We start from the raw sequence: 17,041 nt of genomic DNA, 5'->3' as shown, positions 1-17,041 counted from the left end.
AAAAGTGTCTAAAAATATATATTCACTCTGTGAAGATAAAAAAAAATTAGAAACCATTTAAGTCGCCATCAATTTGCTGTGTAGAGAAGGATGACCTTAAATTCACAGAGATCCTTCTGTCCCTGAGTGCTGAGATTAAAGGCATTTGCACTATGCTATGTGTCAGGATATTTTCTTAAGTGAAAACAAGCAAGATAGTTCAGGCAAAGAGGCTTACACATACTCTAATTTTTGGAAGACTGAACCAAGAGTTCCATAAGTTCTAGGCCAGTATGGGATACATAATGAATACCACACTGGCCTGTTTAAGAAGGGCAAAATAAAAAAAGTAAAACAACAGCAAAAGGCAAAGAGGGTCTGGGGAGATGACTCAGCAGGTAAGAATATGTGAACAAGTATGAGAACTTGAATTCCTATCTCCAACACCCATGAGAAAAGCTGGACATTTATGCGGGTGTCAGGGCAGACACAGGAGATCATTACGATTTGCTGTCTGCTGGTTGAGCTCCAGGGACAGACACAGTGAGACCCTTACTCATGAGAATCAAGTAGAGAGTGACAAAGGATACCTAATATACTCCTCTGACCTCCACACAGACTTGCATATTCTCTCCCCCCCCCTCTGTCACATAAAGAAATATTAAAAGGCAAGGGATCATATTTAGAAAAAGGAGAAGTCAGGTGGATCTCTGTGAGTTCAAGGTAAGCCTGGTCTATAAAGCAAGTTCCACGATAGCCAGACTGTTATACAGAGAAACCCTGTCTTAAAAAACAAACAACCAAACCAAAAAAGGAGAAATATAAATATATATTTAAAATTTTACTGTTAGTTTAACTTTTTTAACGGAATAAATCAATAAATCCTTAAAATATTTTCATGAAAGGATAGAGGAAAAAGGGAGGAGAGGAACGGAGATCAGACCCCATCAAATAAATCTTTTTTCTTTTTAATGATTTATTTTTTCTGTGCATTCTTGTATCTGTGTGGATGAGGGTATCAGACCCCTGGGAACTGGAATTATAGACAATTGAGGTGCCATGTGTGTGCTAGGAATTGAACTTGGGTCCTATGGAAGGACAGTCAGTGCTCTTAATCACTGAACCATCTCTCCAGTCCCTACCTTTCTATTTTTTATAGATTTAAAATATAAAATTGATAACATGCCCATACCAAGCTGATGGTACAACACACTCATCAGTTATTTGGAGGGATTTGAAGACAGTAATTGACTATGTTTTGTAGTTACATCCAAGTTCAAAGAGAACTGTGGAAAACCAAGAGCAGTTAGTATAACCATTCTGTATATGTGATGTCGGGGCTGTCATTTTGAAACTGTGACACGCAATATGAGATAAAACAGAAGAGTAATTTCCCCCCCTAGACAGGGTTTCTCTGTGTAGCCCTGGCTGTCCTAGAGCTCACTCTGTAGACCAGGCTGGCCTTGAACTCAGAGAGATACACCTGCCGCCTTGAAAGTCCTGGGATTAAAGGCATACACCACTACATCCAGCAGTTTCACAATCTTTAAATTGTATCAAAACAAACAAGTCAGTTGCTGGCACCGATTAGTAAATGGAAACTGAAAATTTGGGCACTTGTTCAGCATGTGTGAGGCACTGGATTCCATGCCAGCACTGTAAAAGACAATAAAAAATAAAATAGCACTTGTAAAACAAAGAAAAGAATCATTCTAGGAGCTGGAGAAATGATTTAGTAGTTAAGAGCAACATCTACTTTTCCAGAGGTCCTGGGTGCAATCACCAGCACCCACACAGTGAGTGGCTCATAGCCATCTCTAACTTCAGTTCCAGGGAATCTATTTTCCCTTCTGGTCTCCAAGGGTACCAGGCATACACATAACACACACACACACACACACACACACACACACACACACACACACACGCAGGTGAAATACTTATACACAGAAAATAAAAATAAATCTTTTTATTTTTTATTTTTTTAAAAAATATTTATTTATTTATTTATTTATTTATTTATTATGTATACAATATTCTGTCTGTGTGTATGTATGCCTGCTGGCTAGAAGAGGGCACCAGACCTCATTACAGATGGTTGTGAGCCACCATGTGGTTGCTGGGAATTGAACTCAGGACCTTTGGAAGAGCAGGCAATGCTCAATCTCTGAGCCATCTCTCCAGCCCCCAAAATAAATCTTTTTAGAAAACCATTCTAGTGGTTGCTGGGAATTGAACTCAGGACCTTTGGAAGAGCAGGCAATGCTCAATCTCTGAGCCATCTCTCCAGCCCCCAAAATAAATCTTTTTAGAAAACCATTCTAGTTAGCTGATGAAATGGTCTAGCCACTTCACACTTCACTGAGGATGATGTCATTTGTAGGCAGTTAGGCCTGGTCTAAATAACAGTAGTTGTTGAATATGAATTTGGGAGCAACCCAGTAACATCAAGCAAACAGAATGTCATTGCTTTAAAATCCAATAAAACAGATAGAGGCACAGATCTTCAAATGATGCTAATATCACAAGAAGATGATCAACTACCATGTGCTTCCTGAGGAAGAAATTACCAACCTGAACTGCTTGAGCCTACGGACTGATCTGAGGAAATACAGAGAGCATTACCTTGAGAATATAAACCAAACCAACAGAGACTCTGGGAATGATAATAGACCAAGGAACTTGGTTTGTTCATTAAATGAAAAACAAAAAAAGACAGGACGTACAGAAGAAAGTTTTTGATTAAAGAAAATTTAGAATTTAGAAAACATATAAGCCAATTCAAGTGTGCAGGCTTGTGGTTGTTTGAAAGAAAATGGCCCCCAAAGGGAGTGGCACTATTAGGAAGTGTGGGTTGCTGGAGTAGGTGTGGTCTTGTTGGAGAAAGTATGTCACTGTGGAGGTAAGTTTTAAGGTCCCATATGTGTTACATTAAGTTCAAGTCATACCCAGTAAGATATGCCTTCAGATCAAGATGTAGAATTATCAGCTACTTCTCAAGCACCATGTCTGCATGCATGCTACCATGCTCCCCACCATGATGATAATGGACTAAACCTCTGAAATGCAAGCCGTCACCTAAATTAAACGTGTTTGTTCATACGTGTTGTCACCATCATGTTGTCTCTTCACAGCAATGGAAACCCTAGCTAAGACAAGGTCATTTTATACACCAATTTTAAATAAACTATAAAAACAACCATTGTGATTGTTAAAACCCAGCAACTTCACCTCTGGGTATAGATCTGAAAGAAAACAAACTGTAGTCTCAAAGAAATATTTTATATACCCTCCATCATGGTAGCTTTATTCATAATAGTCAAAAGCTAGAAACAAGTCACATGTCCACCGATGGAGAAAAATGACTGAACAGAATGTAGTATATGAAACAAGGGGATATAGTTCGGCCTTAAAAAGAGAGTCTGACATGGCTACAAAATGAACTATGAAAATATTAACTATCTTCCGGGTGGTGGTGGCTCACGCCTTTAATCCCAGCACTCAGGAGGCAGAGGCAGGCGGATCTCTGTGAGTTCGAGGCCAGTCTGGTCTATAAGAGCAAGTTCCAGGACAGGCTCCAAAGCTCCAAAGCTCCAAAGCTCCAGAGAAACCATAAACCCTGTCTTGGAAAATTAAAAAAAAAAAAGGAAAAGAAGGAAAGAAAGAATGGGAGAAAGAAAGAAAGAAAGAAAGAAAGAAAGAAAGAAAGAAAGAGGGAAAAGAAAATATTAACTATATGAACCATGATGATCAGAAATAGAGAAGCACTACAGTATGACTACTTATACAATACATCAAACTCAGAAACATGAAATAGAATGGTGGTTATTGGAGGCTTGGGAGAATGAGTATGAATAATTTTTATATGAATAATTTTTATTACATACTCAACACTACTGAAATAATACATAAAAAAGTTAAAATGCTAAATTTTGTTATGTGTATTTTATCACACTTAAAAAAGGGGAAAAACAAAACCTTGTGCACCTTTCTGTACCCACCTGAGCCACACCCAACCTCCAGGCCCAGACCAATCCAATGAGCCAGATCCTACCTCATCAGTACCCTTCCCAGCCCCAGATCCTACATCTGCTGTCTAGTCTGGTGAGCCCCTATTACCATGTCCCCACTCTCCAGTCTCCTGTATGTCATCCCAACCCCCTATATCCATGTGACTTCATCCCATTCTCACCATATCTAACTCGAGGCCCAATCTGACCTACACATCCCATGGTCTGGGCCCAGCCTGGTGTGTCCATATAGGGCCCATATATCAGATATTGAATGAATGGAAATTCCATGTGTGCAGGCCTTATCATAAAATTGAAAGCAAAATGAAAACCCAACATAAAACCTATCAGTTCCTGTCAAAATCTATCAGTTCTATACATTAGTTGTATGATGTATAATGAGAATCACATAATTGAACGCCAGGACACAGAACTTAAAAGAATAATCATAGACCAGGCAGTGGTGGCACATGCCTTTAGTCCCAGCACTTGGGAGGAAGAAGCAGGTGGATCTCTGAGTTTGAGTACAGCCTAGTCTATAGAGGGAGTTCCAGAAGAGCTGGGGCTACACAGAGGAACCCCATCTCAAAAAACGAAAACCAAAAAAAGCCCCAAACCAAAAATGAACAATCATAAACTTCATGAAAAAAATTCAAGTTTAAAGATGATACAATGAAATAGCTCAGTGAACTTGGAAGGAATAAACTTAAAGAGAATAAGATTAAAGAGAATAAATTCCTGAGTGCTGCCCAAAAAAATGCAAATAAGGATGAATGAAATGAAGAGAATATAGGGTTGAAAACTAAGGTTCAATAAAGGGAAATATTAAAGAAAACTCAAACTGGAATGAAGACAGAATTGGAAAACTTAGTAACCCAATTAAAAACATCAGATGATCTTAAAAATAGACCGGATGAGCCGGGCGGTGGTGGCGCACGCCTTTAATCCCAGCACTCAGAAGGCAGAGGCAGGCGGATCTCTGAGTTCGAGGCCAGCCTGGTCTACAAGAGCTAGTTCCAGGACAGGCTCTAGAAACTACAGGGAAACCCTGTCTCGAAAAACAAAAAGAAAAAAAAAAAATAGACCGGATGGAAAGCATAAAGAAAAAGCACAGAGAACTTCAAGGAAAAAAAATACAAGCCACATATAAAGAAAAAAATCCATCAGAATAATAGCTGATTTTTTAGTGGAAACTTTGAAAGTCAGAAGAACCTACAGCGGTATATTATTTGTGTTTTAATAAATAAGTCTTGTCTGACGATCAGAGATCAAGGCAGACACACTAGTTAGCCATACAGGCCAGAGATCAGAGATCAAGGCAGACACACTAGTTAGCCATACAGGCCAGAGAGTGGTGGCACACACCTTTAATCCCAGGACTCGGGAGATGGAGGCAGAAAATCTCTGTGGGTTCAAGGCTACCCTGGGCTACACAAGATTGATCCAGAAACACATTCAGGTGGTGGTGGTTCACACCTTTAATATCAATGTTTGGAATCATAGTCTTTTAATCCCAGCACTAGGGAGGTGGAGACAGGAGCGATATGGCTGGGTGGAGAGAAGAATATAAAGAAGAGACAGGAACTCAGTGGAGTGTGGAGTTTGAGGATTCATGGAGAAAGGATTTTGTCCCTTCTGTCTGAAGACTTGGTAGAGGCAAAAGGTCTCTCTAGTAGCTTTGCTTTTCTGATCTTCAGCTTGAACCCCAATTTCTGTCTCTGGATTTTTATTATTCATGCTACAAGAAGCTACAACAATACACTCAAATTCTGAAAGACCATGAATGCCAGCTCAGACTAAAGTGACCAGCAAAACTGTCAGATGTAGTTGAAAGAGAAACAAAAACTCTCCATGACACAAATATTTAAAAAAACTGTGTCCAACAAACTAGCCCTATAGAGAATACTGGAAACAATATTTAGTTCTGAAGAAAGGAATAAGTATAGCTTATGATGCTATAATTATTGGTACAACTAACAATACAAACAACTAAATCAATAAATAAAATACAATGACTACAATCAATACACACCTTTCAATAACAGCTTTATGGCTACAATGCTCCAATCAAGACGCAAAAATATATCCCTTGATGTACATAAAAAACTCACTTTAGCTTTAAAGATAACTATCTTAAAGTAAAAGGTTAAAAAAACGTATCCAATTAAATGGAACCAGGAAGCAAGCAGGCATTGCTTCCTAATATATGACAAGATAGACATTAAACAAAAAAGATGAACATGTCAGCTTTCCACTGCATTTACAGTACCAAGTGATGGTGACTATTAAAATATAGAATAATAATTTCTGAGGGAGAATTAAAGATACGGAAGTATAATTTAGAGGTAGACTTTAAGGCACATACTTGTTAGGAGGCTGAGAAGTTGGAGCCCAGCCTGGGGTACATAGTGAGTTCTAGGTTGGTCTGAGTTACATAGTAGGGCTCTGTCATAAATATGTGTGTTTGTGTGTAAGAAGAAAAGATATAGAATGAAGATTGGTAAGAAGCTCAAGCATGTGTAGGAGATACATGTACACATGAAATATAGTGCTTACAGGTGTCTGGATCATCATGGCTCTTTGATCTCTCATTGTTCTTACAATATCTAGCGGATAAATTGGCTGATTACATTCAATGAGACACATGGCAGTTTCCATAGTAATAAGAACCCCAGTCCTTCCAATTCCAGCACTAAAAAAGAGAGAGAGATGCGCAACGTTTTAGTGGTACAATTGTTAAACTTGTGTTTTTCTGCAGAAACATCAAAGTACCAAATCACAATAAAGAAAAACAATTTCATTTTAAGGTTTTACTTCATGGAAGAAGTCAACTGTTAAATATTTTAAAACAATTTTAAAATGCAAAGTAGATCTAAAATAATACATTAACAATTACATAAAAACAATTATGTTTTATATCACATATAAGTCAAAGTTTTAAACAAAGTTAATTTATATCGAACTTACCATTGAGATTAAAAAACCCTCCTGGATACATAATCTATAAACATAACTATAGTAGCTATTAAAGATTTCTCTACTATAAAGAAGCCACAAATATCTCACCATTTTTAACACTGAATCTCATTTTTTTAAAGAAATATTTTATTTTTATGAATGTAAATGTTTTGCCTACATGTATGTAAGTGCACCATGTGCATATGCCTATTGCCTGTAGGTCAGAGGAAGGTAACATCCCCATCAATGGGAGTTACAGACGGTTGTCAGTCACCATGTGAGTGCTGGTTACTGAACCCTGGTCCTCTGTGGAAACAACAAGTACTTTTAACCACTGAGCCATCATCTCTCCAGCCCTGATACTGGCCTCTTAAATTTTTTTATTAGGTAGAATAAAAATGATGGATTTCATGACATTTTTCATGTATGACATGATACTTTGCTCATACTTAACCTCCTCCCACTACCTCCTTTTTCCCGCCACAAAGATCTCCCTCCACCATCAGTCTCTTTTTTTGCTTTCAGGTCATATGTATATATTTAAGTACATGTGTATATTTACATCTAGATACCCTATGATAAAAAATAGAACATTCTATCTTTCCTATTAACTTTCCCACCTCCCTTCTTTTCTTTCAGTCTTGTTGTCTTCTTCTTACTTACCTGTCATATACTTTTTTTTTCCAGTAAATATCAGCAAAACTACTCAAAATTTGTGTTTCTGAATCTGGCTTACTTTAATACAATGATCTGTAGTTCTATCAACTTTGTTATGAATGACATTTTCATTCTTTACACCAAATTCACTGTACATATGCACCACATTTCCTCATTCATTCACTTTTTGTTGGGCATCTAGGCTGGTTCCATACCTTAGCTATTGTCATTAGTATAGCAATAAGTACAAACATTTAAGCATCTCTGTGATGTATGTAGACCTGGCATCAGTGCTTTAGGTATATACTGAACAGTTTATATATATGGTAGTTCCATATTCAGGGAACCTACATACTGATTTCAACAGAGGGTGAGCAATTTATACTCTCAGTAGCAGTAAATAAGGGTTCATCTTTCTCCCCATCCTCACCATCATTTATTTTCTTGATGATGGCCATTCTGAGTGGAATGAGATGGAATGTCAAACTAGTTTTAATTTTCATCTCTCTGGTAACTAAAGGATGTCGAACATTTTTCATACATTCATTGGCTATTTTTATTCATTCATTCATTCATTCATTCATTTATTTAACGTGTACACAGTATTCAGACTCCTTGTATTCCTACAGGCCAGAAGAGGGCACCAGATCTCAGTACAGATGGTTGTGAGCCACCATGTGGTTGCCGGGAATTGAACTCAGGACCTCTGGAAGATGAGCCAGTGCTCTTAACCTCTGAGCCATCTCTCCAGCCCTATTTGTATTTCTTCTTTTGAGAACTATTAGTTTACTGAGTGGATATTTTGTTATTGTTCTTTCTAGGTATTACTCCTGACAGATCTCCAGTTGGCAAACAGTGTCTCTTCACACCGCTGGTTATTTCCTTTGTCATGCAGAAGCTTTAACTTTGACTCAGTTCCATTTGTTGATTCTTGCCATTATTTTATAATTAGTATTGCTACTACTCTTTTTCAGAAAGTTTCTGCTTGTGCTATGAGTGTTTGATCCATGTTTTACTCTAGGAGTTTCAGATTTTCAAGTCTTATATTAAGGTTTCTGATCCATTTTAAACTGATATTTATGCAGTGTGAGAAATATGAATCTAGTTTCATTCTTTTAAAAGTGGCTATCCAGTTTGTCTAGCACCATATATTGAGTGGGTTGTCTTTTCTCCAATATATGTATGGTTGGTCACTTTTTAATCTATGCAACAAGAACTAGAGTCTCCTAAGAAACCAATTGAGAAACTCCCTCAACCGAGTGGCCTGTGGGGATGTGTTGATAGATATATTTTCTTAATTGCTGATTTATATAGGAGGGTTCAGACTACTGTGGGCAGTGCCCTTGGCAGGTGCACCTAGACTATATAAGAAAAGTAGGTGAGCAAATCAACAGCCCTAAGGGAGTAACCACTGTGGTCATTCTTCAGTTTCTGCAACTAGGTTCCTGCTGTGAGTCTTGCCCTGACTTCCCTCCATGATTAAAAATAAGCTACTAAGGTAAATTCTTTCCATCCCAAGTTGCTTTGGGTAGTGTTTTGATCATAGCAAGAGAAAAATCAAACTAGACAGAAGCTGGTATGAGGCCTTGCTGTGGTGGGCCTGACTATGTGGCTTTTATGCCTTATGGGAGAAAGGTGGAGAATTTGGAGCTTTGAGCTGAAAAAGTCATTAAGTGTTTGGAGCTTAATGAGTTTTTAGAAAATAATTTTGAAAGCAACGAAGATGATGGAGGCCTGACTTGTGAAGAAGTTTCAGAGGGAAGTTGGAGTCCCTCAAAATAGTCTACCAAGGCTGTTCACATGATATTTTGAATTAAGAATAGGCTGTTTCTTGTCTGTTGGAGCTGAAGAATAATTTTTTATTAACAAGAGACCTATGCTACCAAAAAAACATATGTTTTAAACACTTGTAAAATGGCAGAAGTAACTGTATAAATTTACTTCTGGACCCATTATTCTAGTTCATTGGTCTTCATGTCTATTTTATGCCAGTAGTTCTCTCACTATAGCTATGTAGTATAGTTTGAGATCAGGTACTGCGATACTTGGTCTTATGATGGGGAGGGCACTATTTGGGGTCTTTTGTGCTTTCAAGTGAGTTTTAGGATTGTCTATTCCAGTTCTGTAGAGAATGTCACTAGAATTTTGACAAGGCTTATGTTCAGTCTGTAAGTTACTTTTAGTAACACAGACATTTTTACAATTATTCTGGAAATCCAGAGTATGGGAGGTCTGTTCGACTTTCAGTGTATTTAATTACTTTCTTCAGTATTTAAAACTTTTTATTGTAGAGGTCTTTAATGTCCTTCATTATGTTTATTCTTAGGTATTTTATTGATTAAAGCTATTTTAAACAGAATTCTTTGTTGACAAATTTGTTAATTGTATATATGAAATATGCCTATTTTTATATGGTTTTTTTTTTTAAATCCCGTTAGTTTGCTAAAAGTGTTTTTTAAAGCTAAGTTTTCTCATGGAATCTTTAAGATCTTTCAAATTTGAACCACATGACTAGAAATTAGAGCTAATATAACTTTTTCCTTTATGACGTATTATTTCATTCTCTTACCTTATTATTCTAGCTAAGATTTGAGATTATACTGAATAAAGTATAGAGCACTATATTGAATATGCAAATTGTATTGTTCCTGACTATAGAAGAAATGTGTTCTTGTTTTCTGCATTTAGAATAAAGTTGGCTACAGGTTTGTTGAAGTTAGTCTTTATTATGTTGTAGGCATGGTTCTTCCGTTTTCCTTTTCATTCCCTCCTCCTTCCTTCCTATACTTTTACTGGTTGTTGTTGAGGTTGGTTAGACTAATAGTTTGTTCTTTTCACTTTCATTATCTGCATTAGCAATTGCATTGTCTTACTATGTGTATCCTTTGTTCATTTAGTCCTCTCATGAAATTTAAAATCTCCTGTGCTCTATTGATTGAATCTATCTTTTCTACTCTTCTTTTTGTTAGGATCCCTTTAAATATTTTTGCAATGCAGACTGGTGATCAGGAACTGTTTTAGTGTTGAAATGTCCTCATTTCTGTTCACATTAAGAGGTAGCTTTGTTGGATACAGCAGTTTTATTGGTTATTCACGGTCAGGGCTTGAAATATACTATTCCATGCTTTTCTGGCACTTGCAATTTCTGTTGCAAGTTCTGATGTGCTTGCCCCCTCGCCAAGCAATTTACTATCTGAACCTTGTTTATCAGAATTATTTATTTATTTTGAGGTACATATACACATATGTATTTATGTATTCACATCACATACATTCCTGAAATCTGAAGAACTTATCAAATCCTTTGGAACTAGGTTTATAGATAATTATGAGCCAATATGTGGATGCTGGGAATCAAACCCAGGCCTTCCACAAGAACAGCCAGTGTTCTTAACTGCTGAGCCAAGTCCCTATGCCAATGGCTTTATAATTAAGTTGCTATTTTTTTTACCTACAGTTTTTTGTTTTGTTTCAGAAAGGGGCTCACTATAGCCTTAAAGTCACAAAGATCCTACTGCCTTTGTATCAAGGTATGTTCCATTATACCTGGCTCTCTTACAGCTTTTAATACTGATTTTTGTTTTATATTTTTGGCATTTTGAGTACACTGTATCATGGAGAGGTTTTTCCCTGGTCATGTAATTTTGGGTTCTAAATAATTCTTGGGCTTAGATGTTTATTTCTTCCCTAGATTTGGAAAACTGCTCTAATTTCATTGACTGGATTTTCTAGGCCATTAGCTTTCATGTTGACTCCTTCTACCCCAGATTCTGAGGTTCTGTCTCTTGATTATGGCCTACAGGTTTTGAAAGCTCTGGCTGTGCCTCTGTTTGTTTGCTTTCAAGCCATCAAGTGTGGATAGCACTCTTCAGACTGGTCCACAAATCCTGATGTTCTTTTATTGTTGTTGTGTTTGCTCTAGCCTATTGGTGCTGCTTTTTACATTATATATTTTATTAAAAAATTTGCTTTACTGAGTTTTTCATTTTCAACATTTCTATTTGTTTTTATCAATCCAAATTTCTTTGATTAATTCCTCATTCATGTGCAAATTAACTTTTCCATCTACTTTGCTTACTTTCTCCCCATGCTGCCAGTTTTCTTTTCAAGTCCCGATGTTAGTTCATTAATCTGTTTGTATCTTCCTTGAAGTTATTGATAATTTTTAAAGGAAAATGTTTGAATTCACCCAACATTTTTTTTTTTTTTTGGTTTTTCAAGACAGGGTTTCCCTGTAGTTTCTAGAGCCTGTCCTGGAACTAGCTCTTGTAGACCAGGCTGGCCTCGAACTCAGAGATCCGCCTGCCTCTGCCTCCCGAGTGCTGGGATTAAAGGCGTGCACCACCGCTGCCCGGTGAATTCACCCGACATTTTATCTGTCTTAGTATCTTTGAATTTAGTAACGGAGGATTATTTCTGTGTCCTAATTTGTGCTTCTGTTGGAGTGAATTCCCATTCAGGTTTTCTTTGGGGATCTGCTTAGTGAGCAGCCTACACTTGCAGGCTAAACCCTCCTGCAATACCACAAAGGGAGATGAAAACAAATTGGCTTATCAACAGTAACACCACACTGAATGTGACATGCAGTTAAAATTGGTCAAAGCCCAGCCAGGCAGTAATAGATCACACCGTTATTTCAGCACTTAGGAGGCAGAGGCAGGCCGATTTCTGAGTTCAAGGCCAATCTGGTCTACACAGCAAGTTCCAGGACAGCAAGAGGTATACAGAGAAACCTTGTCTTGAAAAACAAAAAACAGAAACAAATAAACAAACAAATAGATTAAAGCCCATAATATACCATCAATGACCAAAGAAGAGAAAATGGCAAAAGTAATGGAAAGTAAACTGTGAATCTGAAAATCATGTAGAGAAAACGTGGAAATAGTAATGAATAAAATAGAGGAAGAAGTCAGTAAAGGAGAGAAAACAGATGCAAAACCACAATGTTAAATAAAAGGAAAAAGAAGAGTAAAGACAAGTTATAAAAGGAAAAAGAAAAAAACAGGAGATTAAAACAAGAAAAAGAAAGCCTGCTGAATAATAAAAAACACAGATAAACATAAAAAAGGAATTGAAAAGATAAAAACATAAAAGTTTTATTTTTTTAAGACAGGGATGCCAGTACACACATGTAACCACAGTATTGGGAAGGTGGAGGACCAAGAATCAGGAGTTCAGGGTTATTCAAATTACAGAAAAGGTATAAGACCAGTATAGGTTATATTAGACCTCATTTCAAAAATGTTAAAGCAATAAAAAAAAAAACCAGTAAAATAAAGTTAAAATACCACCAAAAACAACCAACCAAACAAAAAACCCAAAAACCAAAACAAAACAAAAAAACCCACCACCAACAAAAACAAGAAACAAACAAACAAAACAACAATTTGGATCTGATTCAGCTTTCCATGCTGGCTAAACTTCAGAGGCCCACAGGGCTATCTTCACTTTATTAGCTCCCCATGTCTGTGTTCTAGTGGCCTCTGCTGGTCACACTTAGTTTTGCACCCTAAAACTGAAAACTACATTCCTGCTGTTATAAATTATACCGTTCTGATTATCTTGTTGTATCAACACAAACACATGAAGATAAAGGTAGTATTACATCAGATCTAAGTTACCAGTTGTAAGACACATTCTAATTTCAGAGATATTAAAATAAGAAAAGAACTAGAAAAATAGTTATTTTCCCCTTTCCATAATTTATGACACTTATATTAGAATATTTCCTTTGTCTTCCACCCTTAGAGCACAGCTTTCACTCTAAATATCACAGTATTAATCACAATAAAAGGCCAAAATACAGTATGTATTCCCCTAGCAGCCAATTTTTCATTTATTAAGGGCAGGAAACAAAATACCTGCAATGAACAACAATTGGCTCTTCTTTTCCAGCCCTCTTGTTTCGTACATGACAAACAAAATCCAGAAAGTCACTTGAATCATCAGGTACTCCATGGTCAGGCCAGGCTGTGTACTGAATTTGAGTGAGCTGACGACTCTCATTTTTCTAAATGAAAATGAAAAGTTACACATTTTGACATAGGAATTACCTGTAAAGTGTAAACATTTGTGTCATTTTACTTTTAGAAGGAGAACATAAATACCTTCCCTTTTCTTCTTGCCATACTGTAAAAAATGCACTAAAATCCAGTATTTCAACAGAAGGAAAGGATTTCACAGAAACAATTGTGTCCTTTTAAGGGCTACTTATATTTTTTTGATTTTCTATGTGAATGTATGAAGAATCTTTTCTTTAGAACAGGGTCTCTCTCTGAAACCAACCATTGCTTATAGTTATGGAAGACCCAGAAAGCCCCAGGGATCATTCTGTCTCTGATTTTCAGAGTTGGGTTTATAGGACTTGCAGTTGTGACTGGCTTGTTATATCAGTGCTGGAATCTGAAATCTGGTGCTGAAGACTGTGCAGCAAGTGTTCTTGACTGCTGAACATCTTTCTAGTCAACAGTCGAGTAATTTTCACTTCACACTAACTCATATTAAAGACAATATTAGCTTTCAGAGTCTTTACAGACACTCTTGACGCCTTACCTCTTGGTTGAATAGTGTCATCTTCCTGAAGATATAGGCAGGGTTTCCTTCTTCAGAGTGGCAGGTGACTTGATAGCATCCATAGGATGAACTTCCTGTGGGTTCTGGCCAATACTGGTGACATTTAACCTGATTACCAACAGGATCAGTTACACAAAACTATATACTTAGATGTAGGAGTTTAAAGAACTTTCAATTTTACAGAATTCATTTCTCATATACCCTTCACTTAGATCTTTGAACTATTGTTTTTATGTGTGAATGTGTATATTGTATGAATGTGTGTATGCACATATATGAGTGTGCATGTACACATGTGTGTGCCAACATTGGGTGTCTTCCATCACTAACTGTTCTTGAGGTAAGGTCAGTCATTGTACTTGGAGTTCCTCCAATCTGGCTAGGCTAGCTAGTTGGACAATGAGCTCAGGGATCTGCCTGTCTCTGCCCTGGCCCTCCAATTTTAGGGCTATAGATATATGCTACCATACCTCTTCCATGGGTGCTGGCTCCCATGCTGCATGGCAGGCAGTTTACAGACTTAGCTATCTTGCCCAGTCATTATTCACATTACAACCATTTATAATAGTAAGCAGTGTTTGCCTATATCCTAATTAGAGTTTTACCACAGGTGTGTATGTACATGTGTGGTATGTACTATTTAATCCTAGCCCTATTATCATACAGCTGACTCATTTAAAGTGCAATTGCTGCTAGTATACCTCACAGAACTGTACAACCACCACCCTAAATACTCTCAGGACATTTTCACCATACCCTAAAACCCTATATTCGTTAGTATTTGCTGTGCATTCTATTCCATTCCATTCTCTTTCTCAACTTAGGCATCTACTAGTCTATTTTCTATACTTATAGAATAGCCAATCCTGGATGTTTCATAAAAGTAGAATCATACAATAATTTTTGTTGTAAGAACATTTCACTTAGTACAATGTTCTCCAGGCTCACTCAAATTCTAGTGTCAGTACTTCAGTTATTATTATCATCAAATATTCTTCAGTAATTTAAACATATTACATTTTATTTGGTATATGTGAATTTCCATATCATGGCTAATTCTGTGAAGGCATGGACATATCTTCAATTCCTTGAGTATATATAGTACTGAAACTGACGACCTACAGAAAAACTATGTTTAACGTTTTGAGAACTGCCACACTTTTCCAGTGCAGTGCTACACTTTCTCCACTCTACGATCAACACTCTGTCTACCTTTTATTCTAGTCAGTCTACTGTATATAAAGTAGTGTCTCACTGTGATTTTGATTTACATTTACTTTTGGATATCCAATATCTTCTTATGTGCTTAACAGATGGTGTATCACCATAAGTAATTGTCTATTTAGACCATATGCCAAATTTTTAAATGATCATGCCATTTAACATTTAGCTTGTAAGAAATCTTTACATATTCCATACACAAGCCTCTTAGACATACATGATTTTTAACACAAGTATGGGTTAAAGTATTTAGCTATAATAATTCAAATCATGAAACCACAAGAAAAGATTACAGGCTACAGAAAGAATATTCTGAATACATAAATACAATGTAATTTGAAAAGAGCCCAAGTAATGGGTAATAGTCAACTACAGCTTACTCTGCCACGTTCAACTTGTGTGGTCAACATTACAACCATGGAGGAGCCTTGTTCCCAAGTCATTTGCCAAAAATCTTTGCAAGTGTGTGGTAATGGCCCTTGACAAGCAATGTACTGATTTATAATACTTGAAGAAGGAATTTCCATCTAGAAAGAAAAAGACATTACATTTTTTGCATTTTGACTTTTTACTATGATTGGGATGATGAAAATCATCCATTAATATTAAACTAAACACAACTAATCTCAATAAACTGATTAGTACAATAATCTTCATTAATAATTTCATCTGTAAAGGAAATTTCCTGGCAAATTTCCACAGTCATACATATTCATCATTCGATTGTGGAGGAACTTATAAACAAATATTTTCCAAAACACTACATTATTTTTTTCTTTATTTCATGGAGACAAGTCCAGCCTCCCAAACATTATAGGAATATATGACCATATCTGGCATGACTATGACTTGAGGACAGTTTTACAGAGAAACTTGTTTTAGAGGCAGAAAATTTGCTAGAAAATTCTTTAAAAAGTATCTATAAATAGTTTATTAGTAAATTTCCTAAGGAAAAAATTCTCATATGAAATATCTCATAAAAGAATGTGAAGAGCTATTAGGATGATGTTTAAACTTGTGTATAGAATAAAATAAGAAAAATATTGGGGAATCACAATTAAACTACATTTGAGGTTGATTTTAACAAGGTGATATCTACCCATAGCAATGCAGAGAATACCAAATGGTGTATACTTGAGATCTTCCTCTCAAACCAGATTCCAGTTATCTAGTTTCTAGTACCTCTTTCACATAGACAGTCTGTACACAACTATTTTCCCATTTTTCTGTAAAACTATTTTAAAAAATGATAGCACACTATATATGATCCTATTGTTTAAAAGATAATACCAAAATTAATACCTAAATTTCTTTCTTTTTAATATCCCTTCAGAAAAAAACTGTAATTTACTTAAAAGACACTTATGGCACTGTTAATATGTTTGTTAGCAGTAGCAAGGTTAAACTGAATACTTTATAAACCTGACATTTTTAGCAAAGATGAAAATAAGGGCAACAGGAAGAAATGAGATGTTGTATCAAAGTGTACGTATGCATACTTTAAATTCTGAAAATGCCATACTTCCTCCAGAGAAGTTTTACCAACCTACACTTCAACCAACAACACACAGGACTGTATTTTCAATGATAATTGCTAATATATCTATAATCCCTTATCTATATTTCTGAAAATACCAATAGTA

At 36.3% G+C, this 17,041-nt stretch overlaps 1 protein-coding gene across 1 annotated transcript in view; it reads right to left on the bottom strand.

Annotated features, from left to right (window-relative positions):
* Ptpn4 (protein tyrosine phosphatase non-receptor type 4) overlaps nucleotides 1-17,041 on the bottom strand; it is a 177,079-nt gene that overhangs the window by 8,195 nt on the left and 151,843 nt on the right. The window contains exons 23-26 of the mRNA XM_038349264.2: nucleotides 15,779-15,925; nucleotides 14,157-14,285; nucleotides 13,466-13,614; nucleotides 6,546-6,681 (exon numbers count right to left, since the gene is read on the bottom strand). Of these exons, the coding sequence (XP_038205192.1) occupies nucleotides 6,546-6,681; nucleotides 13,466-13,614; nucleotides 14,157-14,285; nucleotides 15,779-15,925 (561 nt within the window). The remainder of the gene's footprint in view (nucleotides 1-6,545; nucleotides 6,682-13,465; nucleotides 13,615-14,156; nucleotides 14,286-15,778; nucleotides 15,926-17,041) is intronic.

The sequence above is a fragment of the Arvicola amphibius genome, chromosome 12 (assembly GCF_903992535.2).
Source record: "Arvicola amphibius chromosome 12, mArvAmp1.2, whole genome shotgun sequence".
Taxonomy (NCBI): Eukaryota; Metazoa; Chordata; class Mammalia; order Rodentia; family Cricetidae; genus Arvicola; species Arvicola amphibius.
Note: the sequence above shows the minus strand (reverse complement) of the source record. Positions and strands in the feature narration are given on the sequence as shown.